General features: G+C 40.3%; 1 protein-coding gene across 2 annotated transcripts; it reads left to right on the forward strand.

Moving 5' to 3' along the window:
* Positions 1–378: 378 nt before the first annotated feature.
* On the forward strand, positions 379–11,888 carry LOC145786745 (uncharacterized). 2 transcript variants are annotated; one of them, XM_082598474.1, is made up of 3 exons: positions 2,518–2,598; positions 5,271–5,637; positions 10,684–11,888. In XM_082598474.1, the coding sequence occupies exon 3, from the start codon at positions 10,723–10,725 to the stop codon at positions 11,053–11,055; it is 333 nt and encodes a 110-aa protein (XP_082454600.1). In that variant the 5' UTR covers positions 2,518–2,598; positions 5,271–5,637; positions 10,684–10,722; the 3' UTR covers positions 11,056–11,888. The 2 variants fall into 2 exon arrangements, with proteins under 2 accessions (XP_082454599.1, XP_082454600.1); XM_082598473.1 differs by lacking the exons at positions 2,518–2,598; positions 5,271–5,637 and adding an exon at positions 379–632.
* Positions 11,889–12,473: the final 585 nt, after the last annotated feature.

Genomic DNA, 12,473 nt, shown 5'->3' on the forward strand with positions numbered 1-12,473 from the left:
AAGACCATATCATGGAGTGTTCTTTTTGCACTGGTCGAAAATTCTCTGCTGACTCATTTAAAATTTTACGCAAAAGCAAATCCCAATTTGACACCAAAATTCACTGTTATGATAGGAAGCACTGTTAATCAAACGCTTCAACTCAAATTTAAACAAACAATTATTTGCTGGAGGCGCGTCCATTCTCTTCAACATTTACTTGATGTATCACGTTCCCTGTGGTGCAAATTTTTTTGTACGGTAGTTATTTATGTAGTTGCCTTTTCCTAATGTAATTTTACCTTCAAGAAGTTGAAATTTATTGCATTTTTATAAATATTTTCAGATTTCTAATGAGGGCTTAAGTTAAACCGAAAACGTTCGACTGTTAAAACTATTTGTAAATTATGTAAAATATATTGTTATAATGCTCAGCCCTGTTGTATTGTTGTGTCCTATTCATATCTAACCTGTAAGCAAAAGGTATAAATGGGAAACATACAAAAAATTCATTTTTGGTGGTGGGTTTGGAGGGGGGGGCTTGAGTCCCCTTAGCCCCATGCTGGGTGCGCTACAGGTGCTAAACAGCAAGCTTAAAACTTGAAGCAAGAAAACGTTATATCAAGGCAAAAAAGTAAAATTTTGGTTCACAGGTAAGATATTTCGTTTCTCTATAACAAAAGCAGATAGTAGCCTATTACTGCAACAGGTGTAGCATGCAGTGGCGTAGCTAGGGGGGGCGGGTGGGGGGTGGACCGCCCCGGGCGGCACGTCTGGGGGGCGGCACTTTCAGACAGGACGTTTTTTTTTTGTTGATAATGCAAAAGTACACGGAAAATAAAAGCAAACAGAATGGCAACGTTCAAAACAGTGGCGTAGCCAAGGGGGAGGAGGGGTTTGGGGGTTACAACCCACCCCTTTGGCACGCATGTGACGTCACGATATTGAGAATGATGCTTTCAGTCTCTATGTCTCTAAAACAAAGTTTGCCTAATTTTAAACGAAACTCCATTAAAAGAGCGAGTTTTGCCAATACCAAACATTCAAATATCTCAGCCAGGAATTAGCAACAAGAAAACATAGAGACTTAGCTTTATTAAGTTACCGAAAAATTCCCAAGAAAACATGATCTTATCCTTTTGCTATGCCACCGGACAGCACCATTTTACAGGAATATTTATACTAGGGGATTTATACCCACATTTTTGTTGAAAATGCTCTCAGAATGCACCAAATCCAAAGTAATTTTTCAAAATTTTCTGGGGGAGGCCCCCCAGACCCACCGCCGCTGGGTGTCGTTTTTGGCGAGGACGCCGTCGGGCTTCGCCCGTCGGCCCTTAAAACCCCCCCTTTCAAAATTACTGACTACGCTACTGGTTCAAAACATACAATAATTCCACTTTTAGTCAATTAAAAAAAACGCATTTCATTTTCACATGCTTTTTCTTGAAGGGGCGGAAAATCTGCCCCGGGCGGCACATTCCCTAGCTACGCCACTGGTAGCATGTATCATGTATGTAGGTTATAGACTGTGCTTTAGTTGGGATACGTTTGATCTACTTCAAAGCACTGTTTCCAAAATATTAATGACGAAGTCAAAAAATGGCGTAGCCTACTGTAGGAGAGTTGATCCATTTATGCTCAGGAGAGTTGAGCAGCTCTACCAGTGAAAGTGATGTGGAGATAGAACTGAACGATGACTGCGATTTGGAAGAAGTAGATCAGGAAATTATTGAGGGAGATTTCGTGATAGTCAAAATCCTTGGAAAGTCAAGAATTGTGCATTACGTTGGTAGAGTTGATGTTATCGATGAATCTGAGTTTGAAGGAGTTTTTCTTTAGCGAGTGTTGGTAAGGAATAGCAAGCACGCAGATTCCATAACTTTTGTGGTGAATGAAGAGGATGAAGCATCGTGGTCACGAGAAGATATTGCAACGAAATTGCCAACCCCATCTCTTCTTGGGACCAGTGCCGGATTAACCATAAGGCAAAGTAGACACGTGCCTACAGGCCAGTCAAAAATCCAGGCCAATTTAAAATCAGTAGAAATTTAGTCATGTTTACAAAACAATTATTTTCTAAACTAATAAGTATTTATCTTAATAGCTCTGTTTTTCCAGATGAATTAAAGGTTGCAAAAATCGTTAAAAAAAGACGAATTGAAACATGTTGCCACTTTCTTTTTGATGTTTTTAAAGATTCGCATTTCTGTTGTGTGACGCAACGAAACAAACGTGGCGTTGTGTTGTGTTTAAGAAATTAGAAATAAATTTTAGTCAGATTCAGAATGATAATCAGATCAGATTGAGTATTTGGACGTAGGTAGTGCAAGATTGGGTCTCGAGTAGGGTTGCCATATTTGAAAAAGCAAAATTCCAGACAGTGCATGACTATTTTCATGAGACCATATATATGCGCTACCGAAATGCGAAAGCTGCAAACGTTGTACGATATACTCATGCTAAAGCGCCAGCTACCGAAATAAAAAGTATTGTATTCTGTCACGAGCAGAATCTCACACCAGGCAGGGTAAGCACTCTCTAAATATAGCTACGGACCGTCACTGAAAAAAATCTCAACTTCAGAGTGAAAAATAATAATGAGAATTAGGCAGTGATGTACGCGCATACAAAAAATATTGACGCCGTCAGCGCAAACGCAAACGTTCGAAAAACTATACGCCGCATGCGTCAACGCAACTTGTAAAAAAAGTTGGCGGCGTCAGCGTTAGCGCATACTCTAGCGCAAACTCATTTTGTTTGCTAGGTGCCAAACATTCACACGGTATAAACCACTCGAAACAACACACTTTTCAAGCCACTTCGCGATTTCTCGTTACAAGAAATTATCTTCTTGGCCGGAAGGCACATCTGGCATTGAAAATATAAGTTTTTGCCTTTCGAAGAAGAGAGCTTAAAATACTTTTCCATGTAGGGCCATGGATTTGTATTATCATGCTCCATTTCACTTGGAGATTAGTATTACCGTAAGTTATTCCCTGAATACAATAGTGTAGTGTAAGAAACTGTACCATATGCCTATCAAGAAAATTCTAGTATTATACTAACTGTCGCTCCTAGTAATATACTAACTGTCGCTCCCTAAAAATCCATTATAAAAAACACTATTTTTAAAATGATTCCGTTTGAATAAGACTAATGTTGCTTGTAATGCCATAATTCTCTCAGAATTGCCATAATTCTCTCAGCTCTATGCTTTTTTTTTATGAGATTTTTAAAAAGTGGGTTAATGGAAGACAAAACTGCCAGACACAAGCAAGTTTAGATTCTGAACTGCACAACTCTTTGTTATTAGCATTCAGGGATAGTTAGCATTACTAGTGTTATTAGCAGTAGGCTACTCAAAAGCCTCTCACAATTGGCCCCTGGATGCATGTTTTGCTAAACTGCTCATCAAGTTACAAAACATATATATTTACATACTTACGCAACAGAATGTATAAATTGTCAAGTAAAAATTACCTTAGCTTGATAGCTTACTGTATGTAGGCCTACACATTACTACGCTACATAGCCTACAACAAGAATGACCGGCAAAGGCAAAGTAATGTACTACATATAACATACAGAGTACAACATCATGCAAGCAATCACGGTCGGAGACCAAATATTTGAGTTTGTTTAGATACATAGGCTGCACTGCTCATTGCCTGAGAAGTTTCTGATTTGCCCCAAAATGTAAGACTTAACTAATATAAATTAAAGTGCTCACAATTGCTTACAAACGCCTTCAACACTGCTTGACTAAAAAAACTTCACACTACGAAGCCAAGTCATCAGTGGCGGCTCGTCCATAGAAACTGCGAAACTGCAGCACCCCCTGCATATTTCAGTATTTTTTTAAAAAATAATTTCACGTTTTTTCTCATGTTTTCTATAAATCCTACCGACTGGAAGTTTCATAATTTCTGGATTTTAAAAAGTATTATGATTTTTTAAGTTCTGTATTTGGCAGCTCTGAACTGCAAGCAATGCAGTTGCGATCTTATAAAAGAAGAACAAAGAGAAATTATGACGTCATATTTTGGCTGAGGTTGCTTTAAATCCTACAATTTCGAACTGCAAATTTTGCAGTTGCTGGTGACGTGGTCAAGCTAGCTACTGTTGCAAATACTGTACTTCATTGTTTTCAAGCACGATATTAGGTGGCTGCGACTGATGTTGTTACATGGTTAGACTAATGTGCTTTGCTTTCTGCACAAAAAGATAAAGCTTAGAGACTAGGTTATCATTATTGTTGTTAAATTAAATTTTGTTAAGGTTCATTGTTAACTTACGATAATAAGTTAAGGTCAAAGGTCACATGCTAAAACAACCTATTTAAACTTGTTGAACATCAGGAAATTAAGTGCTCAAATAGCCTCAGAATTCATGAAATACCACTAAAATAAGGTAAAATTTTATGGGGTTCATGCCCCCAGACCCCCCTTGCTTGGCATCGCGCCTTTGGCGCTCACTCTTTCACGTATAGTATAGGCTACTTCCGGTTGCAGCACCCCCTGCTATAAATACAACGAGCCGCCACTGCAAGTCATTGTTTACATTTTACATGGAGCGACATTACCAACCTACCTACTTGCTTGCTTACATTACATTCCTGTTCTGACCCGTAATTTACTAAGTAATTTCGCAGTAGGCCTAAGTTGTTTTAACTAATTCTTTCTTTTTTTCTGCAAGACTTCAGTCTCCACGTGGGACTCAAGCGTCAAAGGCAGTAGTGCGATATACAAACAAACTCCAGCTGACTGAACAATAGATGACACTGTGACACAACACTAGAACAATGGGCAATTGCAAGACGTCAACATTTCGCAGTTTGACAAAAAAAATTGCAAACAACAACTAAGACATTAAAAAGTATGCGTTGACGCTATGCGCTAAAAAACCGCGAAAACTTTACGGCGCATCCTCAAGCGCAAACTATCCAAAAAAATGTGGCCGCAAGCGTTAGCGCAAACAAAAAGTCTACGCCGCATGTATGCGGCGTAGAATTTGCGGCGCATACGTACATCTCTGGAATTAGGTTGTGCCGAAAAAGGAAGAACAGCAATTACATGCTTAAAACAAATTAAAGACACGCTTGTAAGTAAAGTCACTACGAATTTACTCTTCTGAACATGCATATTTTTCTGAAGATCTAATTCTCTTCAATAGGGCCTTGTGTGATTTCAAAAATGAGAAAAATTCACTACAGCACATATCTTTGAAAGTATATTGAAGAGTCAATATGCCTTTCATAGTCGCAACGCTCAACTTGTTTTTTTCTTTAGTCCACTGACTTGCATCAGTGAAAAGACTCTCTCTACATTGGCATTGTGGGATGTAACAGCAAAGAAAAACTGTACAATCCTTAAAATTTCTGAGTGGCATGTGATGTTCGTAGACTGATCGAAATATTTGCACCATTTCTTATGCGTTGGCAATTTAATAAATTCTTCGTTCTGTAGGTAACTTTCCACAAACTGCTTCAAGTTACAGATTTGGTCAAAGCACTTTGCATCGTCCACATCAACCCCTTTACCAATCAGATATTCCAGGCAAGGCTCTACAGTCTACATCCTTCCAACTTGGTATCTCGTTCAAGGTCATCCATTTGAAACAAGCAAACTCTTCCATTGGTTTCATCCATTTGCACAGGTACTCCAAGCATCTCTCATAGAGGTTTGCAACTTTGGAAAGAAAATTGTTACATTCATCTTCATATCCCTCTTCTCTTTTTTCAACTAAAAGCCTTTTAACTTTCAAGACATAAAGTTTTCATTCTTCCTTTCCACAAGCACCTTATAAACCAGCTCCAAATTTTCTAGCACTTCTGCAACGGAATTGTTTTCTCTCTCAACTACTTGAATACGTCCATGAAACACGGACATTAGTGAGTGCATATGCCAAAGGTATAACTCGCTCATTTCATTCTCAAAGAACCGTTTAATAACTATTGGTGGATGTGCTTGTGACAAAAAGTAGGACTTCAGGGGTGAAAACATTTCTAACAATCTTGAAATTCCAGGAAACAAGGAGAGCCAGCGAGTCTTGCTATGAGAGAGAAGTCTCTTGTATTCACAATTTGCAAATTCACAGTATTCTTTCAGTTGTTCAGTTCTAATTGTGTAAATAGAAAAATATTGATATATCTTATTGTTATAGTCGTCATTTTATTTACGTTGAATATATGTAACTCGTGACCAGCGTCACTACATAATCACAGTTCAGCGTTTTCTGGTACAGACGTTGGAATTGATTACTACCGCACTGCGCGTGTAATCAATTGAGCGTTCTGTACCACGTTCCTTAGTTGATTGTTTTGCGTTTCTTTCTTACTATATATTGCGTTGCTTTTATACAATGAATGAGTAAGTAAAAAGAGGTAAATGGTTTTCACACTTGGTTGGCTATCGCAACAATTATTATTGTTTATTTTATATTAAAACGTCTGGAAATACAACAGACATTTAACTGGCGTCGCCGGCAGGATCTTTACAGAATTTCTACAGGATTTTAGAAACGTGGAGAAACTGATCGAAGTCCTGCAACAACAAATTGCCAACCAAGAACGCCAGACGAAGGAGCAAATTGCCAGACAAGAACAACGTCACCAAGAACAAGAACAACGTCATCAAGATCAAATTGCCAACCAAGAAAAGCGCCACCTTGAACAACTACGAGAAATACGAGCCCAAACTTCAAGACCACAACCAACAACAATACAACAGCAGGTATCTTTACCTAAATTCGTAACGTTCGATGCCACCACTGAATTGTGGGCAGACTATTGGAAGAGGTTTAACACCTTTGTAGCAGCACATTTAGTCGCACAAGACAAAATGCCGCAGGTTTTTCTCACCAATCAATCACCTACAATCTACAAAATGTTAACAAATTTGGCTGCGCAGGAAAAAAACCCAAAAGAAGTCAACGATCTCACCATGACGGAAATTACAAATTACATGGCTCAACAATTCGACCCAAAACGCTTCATCGTGAGGGAGCGATTCCGTTTCTGGAGCGAAATGAAGCGCAAGCCCGGTGAAACAGCTCAAGAACTAGCCATCCGCATACGCCAGGCAGCTGCCACCTGTGACTTCTCGTCCATTTCAAATCCATTGGACGAAGCTTTACGTACTCGTTTTATTTGTTCAATAGGTAACGAGGCGGTGCTTAAGGCGTTATTCAAAATCAGAGCAATCAGAGCTGATGAACTTACTTTCAAACGTGCGGTGGAGGTTGCATCAGAAACCGAAGAGGCAGCCAAGGTGGCCAAAGAAACTGTTTACGGCACTCCACCAGTACCAGTTGCGAAAGTAAGGACCATCAGCAAACCTCCAAAAACTAGGCAACTTACAGGTACTTTCTTTTCTTCTAAAAATAAAGAATGCTATCGCTGTGGTAATTCCAACCACAACGCCAATGACTGTAGGTTTAAGAAAGCCACTTGCCATTTCTGCAATATTACGGGACACTTACAGAGTGTTTGTCGAAAGAAAGCTAGACAGTTCAAACCTTCTAAGGTAAATTGTATCGAGGAAATTAACATGCTCTCTAGTTCTTGCAGAAAACCTCGAAATTCAAAGTTAGAAGTACCGATCTCCATTAATTCGGTAACCACACACTTAGAACTGGACACTGCTACAAATGGAAATTTCCTTTCCAACGACGTCTGGACTCGGGTAGGCGCACCTCAATTGCAAGCACCAGTGTCGCAGTTCCAATCTGCTACCAAGCATCTAGTACCAATCACGGGTTCTTTCACGGCCCAGGTAACTTGTCCTTCCACGGGAAGGTCAGAAAATATTCCTTTTGTAGTCACGACAGTCAAAGGACTGAACTTGCTAGGTCGTGATGCAATTTCGTCTTTAGGAATTTCTATCGATAAATTCCTTCTGTCTAACTATTCTACTTTACAGAGTATCCAGTCATGCGACAAGCCTGATAAGAGTCTGGAGAAAGCATGCTCCTTCTTATGTGACGAGTTCAAAGATGTTTTTAAGCCTGAACTCGGGTGCTTACGAGATTATGAACTAGACATAGATTTTAAGTCTGATGCTAAACCTGTTTTTCTCAAACCTAGGCGTTTCATTCATGAAGGATGGCCGGCCAAGTTTTCTCCACAAGACCCGGTCGAACCGTTCCGTAAGTACGCAGACTCTCTTTCTACTTGTTACGGATGTCTACTTTACGGTTCCAGAGTAGTCATCCCGTCCAAACTTCGTCCTTCCGTCCTTCAATTGCTTCATGAAGGACATTTCGGCATTGAGAGAATGAAGCAGTTGGCAAGAACATCCGTTTACTGGCCAAACATCAATCGAGACATAGCGGAACTTTGTCACAAGTGTAGTACCTGTGGCGAACATCAACCGCAGTCCAAAGCCCAGGTCCAATCATGGACGGTTTCAGAAGCACCGTGGAGTCGCCTACACATAGATCATGCGGTAGAATTCATGGGTTACCATTGGTTACTCAGCATTGATGCTTTTTCTAAATACCCATGTATTCATGCTACTACTTCTTTATCTTCAACAGCTACTATCAACCTGCTAGAAGAAGATTTTGCTCATTTCGCCTATCCCCATACTATAGTTACCGATAATGCTACTACTTTTAAATCCACAGAATTTCAAACTTTCTGTAAGGAGAGGGGTATGGTACACATCACGGGTGCCCCTTACCATCCGGAAACCAATGGAGCGGCGGAGCGCCTCGTACGTACGTTCAAGCAAGCACTTCGCAAATCTTCCCTGCCCCCGAAACAAGCCGTCTTGGAATTCCTACAGCAATATCGACGCACGCCCACTCCGAGTGGCTACTCTCCAAGCCAATTACTCAACAATCGCCAGATTCGAACCAAGATCGACACGCTTCTCCCCACATCGTCTCAAGTGGTACCAAGACAAAACCCTCACAACGCGAACACCTCCGAAAGTACAAAACGACATTTCAAACCGGGAGATCCCTGTTACGCGCTATCATTCACTCCACGACGGAGCCAGGATCCTCGTTGGGTTCCAGCCGAGGTGATTAAGCGACAGGGTAGCCGAATCTTCCTGGTACGTCTGCTGCCACATGGTCCAACGTGGAGGCGCCATGTGGACCAACTGCAACCTCGCTATGCATCATCGGAGGACCAGGAGCCGGGAGAAACTCCAGCACCAACAGTCGACTCTTCCGCTATCTCTACCTCCGCCCGAACGAATTCGGACGACACACCGACTGTACCGGAATTCGGGCCACACAACCCACGAAGGTCGAGCCGTCGCCGCAGACCTCCGGCCCGTTTCGGACTTTGAGTTTTATTGTTTAATTCGGTGTCTTGTTCATATTTTTCTTTGTGTATAAAAATTATCGGGGGAGGTGTTATAGTCGTCATTTTATTTACGTTGAATATATGTAACTCGTGACCAGCGTCACTACATAATCACAGTTCAGCGTTTTCTGGTACAGACTTTGGAATTGATTACTACCGCACTGCGCGTGTAATCAATTGAGCGTTCTGTACCACGTTCCTTAGTTGATTGTTTTGCGTTTCTTTCTTACTGTATATTGCGTTGCTTTTATACAATGAATGAGTAAGTAAAAAGAGGTAAATGGTTTTCACACTTGGTTGGCTATCGCAACAATTATTATTGTTTATTTTATATTAAAACGTCTGGAAGTACAACACTTATTGATATTATTTTCAATATCGATGTTTATTCTTTCAGCCCCATGATGGATACAATTGTTCAAAACGTGTGCTGAACAGCCAACCCCAATCAATGATGGGTTTAACATTTTCTTCAACTTTGCAAACACATTGTTTCCTTGCTCATTACGCCGAAGTCCTCCAAACATAGTATTGCAGTTGTCTCCTGTAAATGCCACACATTTTTTCAAAAGCATCCTTTTTTCTAAGGTGTCTTTTACATAAGTGGCTATTGTGTCGGCAGTCTCGTTTGCCTTGTTTGTGAACTCAATCAATTTTAATTGCAAACCCCCTTTCCTCCAGTCAAAATATTGAATAATTATAGGAAATACTTTATTTACAGGATTATTCCCGCAATTTGAATTCCCCAAAACGCCCATCATAAAATTCCAGACATTTGAGGATTTTTTTAAATTCCTCCCGGACGCAAAATTTAACCCTAAATTCCGGACATGTCCGGAATTTTCCGGACGGTATGGCAACCCTAGTCTCGAGTGTATTTACTGTAAAGCAGATCCTAACGATTATATTTGTAATTTTCCATAGACTAGTTTTATAGTGCAATTGAAGCTGTGAGTGTGACTTGTGAAGCGCTTCTTATCGGACGTTTTCATCATCATCAGCCGGTCATGTCACTGCTGGTAGATGGCCTCCACATATTATGTTTCTACACCATTCTGTTTTTTGCTGTTCTCATCCAGGTGATGCCAATCTTTTCTTCTATGTCATCTCGCCATCTTCTTTTTCGTCTCCCTCTAGTTCTTCTTGCATATCTTGGTGTCCATTCTGTGGTTATCTTGGCCCATCTGTTGTCTGTCATTCTTGCTATATGTCCCGCCCATTGCCGCTTTAGGTTTGTTGCTGTTTCTATGACATCTTTGATACAAGTTTTGTTTCTGATGACTTCATTTCTAATCTTGTCTTTTTTATTTATGTTTAATATGTTCCTTTGCGCTGCTGCCCCCAAAATCGGACGTTTTATGCTTCAAATAATCTATGCTTCATAGATCTGAAAGTCGGCCAGCACCAAAGCGTCGATCAGAAGCATGTCAGCGATGGAGCTGCTACAGATGATGAGGACAGTGGAAGGAATGTCGGGCCAGCAAAAATTTAAAATCAACACGTTTTATGTGATCATCGACCAACTGAAGAGTGCACTACAGAAACGTATCGATGCATATTCCATGGTGCTGCAGAGGTTTGGGGTTTTGACTGAGTACGACTCCATGTCTGTTAAAGACATCGATGTTGCTGTTGCAGGTCTGGTTGGTGTGTATTTAAAGGACCTGTCTTCCGACTTCCCATCAGAATTTCGTGAGTTTATGTGCTGGTATAAAGAGCAAAGACGCGATGAAACAACAGCAACAGGAAGAGCCTAGAAGATGTTTAAAATGCTGCACACTATTGATGTTTATAGGCTAATGCATTTCCGAACACTGAAGTAGCACTTACAATGTATTTGTCTCTAATGGCTGCGAATTGCTCAGGGGAACGATTGTTTTCACAACTGAAACGAATTAAAAACGTTAAACGTTCAACAATGTGTCAACAACGTCTTGGTACACTGGCACTTTTGTGTATTGAAAGCGATCTACTCCATAAGATTGACCTCCAAAAACTAGTTAACGCGTTTTCAATCGCGAAAACGCGAAAAATTGTTATTTAGTTAGGCATATGACCAAGTTTTTGCACGGTAGCCTACCCTGTGTTATAGTTGCAACAACGATCTTTGTGACACTGATTTGGCAACACGGATAATTCTAATTTTTTAGTTGGCAGACCCTTAATCCGGCACTGCTTGGGACATCTCATCGCACACAATTGCAGTTTTCTTGTAATCTTTAAAAATGGGATCTTCAGTAGACAAAACATATTTTGACATTTGGGATACTACTTTGTGCCGCTTGAGTTGTGGTACGTGTGGAGCTTATGGTATTCAATTGTTTCCTCCTATACAAATGCTGCATTAGACTGAGCGTTGATAAAAATGATTGCGTTTTTCAAAGTGTTCTTGTAACATTTCTGGGATTGCCGGTTGAATGCTTTTGACTAAGGGTGGCTGACAAGTGACAACGACACTAGATTGTTGAGATCAGGAAGTACATCTTGTATTACGCCACGTGTTGAAGCGATCAAGGCGGATTCAGAAACGTCACGTCATTCCATCAGAAGTGTGTTGATTGAAAAGAAAGAAGATTACCACACCAGCAGTGCTTCCACTTTCACAAAGCTTGATTACCACTTGTATTACCACATTTGTCCTCAGATTACCACATTTTTTACTGTGAGTTTCTTCCCGATTTTAACCGTATTTCGACTTACTTTTACATTAACAAAGTGGCTATTTTTACCCACTTGTTGCCATGGTTACAATGAGGTGTTTCCAGAGTTAGGATTAAAGTTAGGAAGGGTTAAGGTCATAGGCGTAGCCAGGGGGGCGAAAGGGGCCATTGCCCCCCCAAATTTTCAAAGTTTGGATTCCGAAGTTGAGCCCGTTGTTAAAAATATAACAAAATTTGTAGAAATTTATATCGTTTTCCAAAACATCTGGCTATTAACGCCCCCCAGGACTTGTTTTAGACACACAGAAAGACACTAATAAATTTTGCAAATCGTAAATCGCCCAAAGTTTACGCGATTTGAGCTTCTTTTAACTAATCTGTGGAAGCAATTTCAGAATCGCTTACTCTGTTAGGTTTTTTTGTAGCCGAGTTTTTGGTGTTCTTTAATTTTAGCCACAGTTTCTGCCCATTCGTGTGCAAGAGCTACCTTTAATAAGTTAATAGCTGTTTACCTG

Source organism: Aplidium turbinatum, chromosome 17 (genome assembly GCF_918807975.1).
Source record: "Aplidium turbinatum chromosome 17, kaAplTurb1.1, whole genome shotgun sequence".
In the NCBI taxonomy this organism is placed as follows: Eukaryota; Metazoa; Chordata; class Ascidiacea; order Aplousobranchia; family Polyclinidae; genus Aplidium; species Aplidium turbinatum.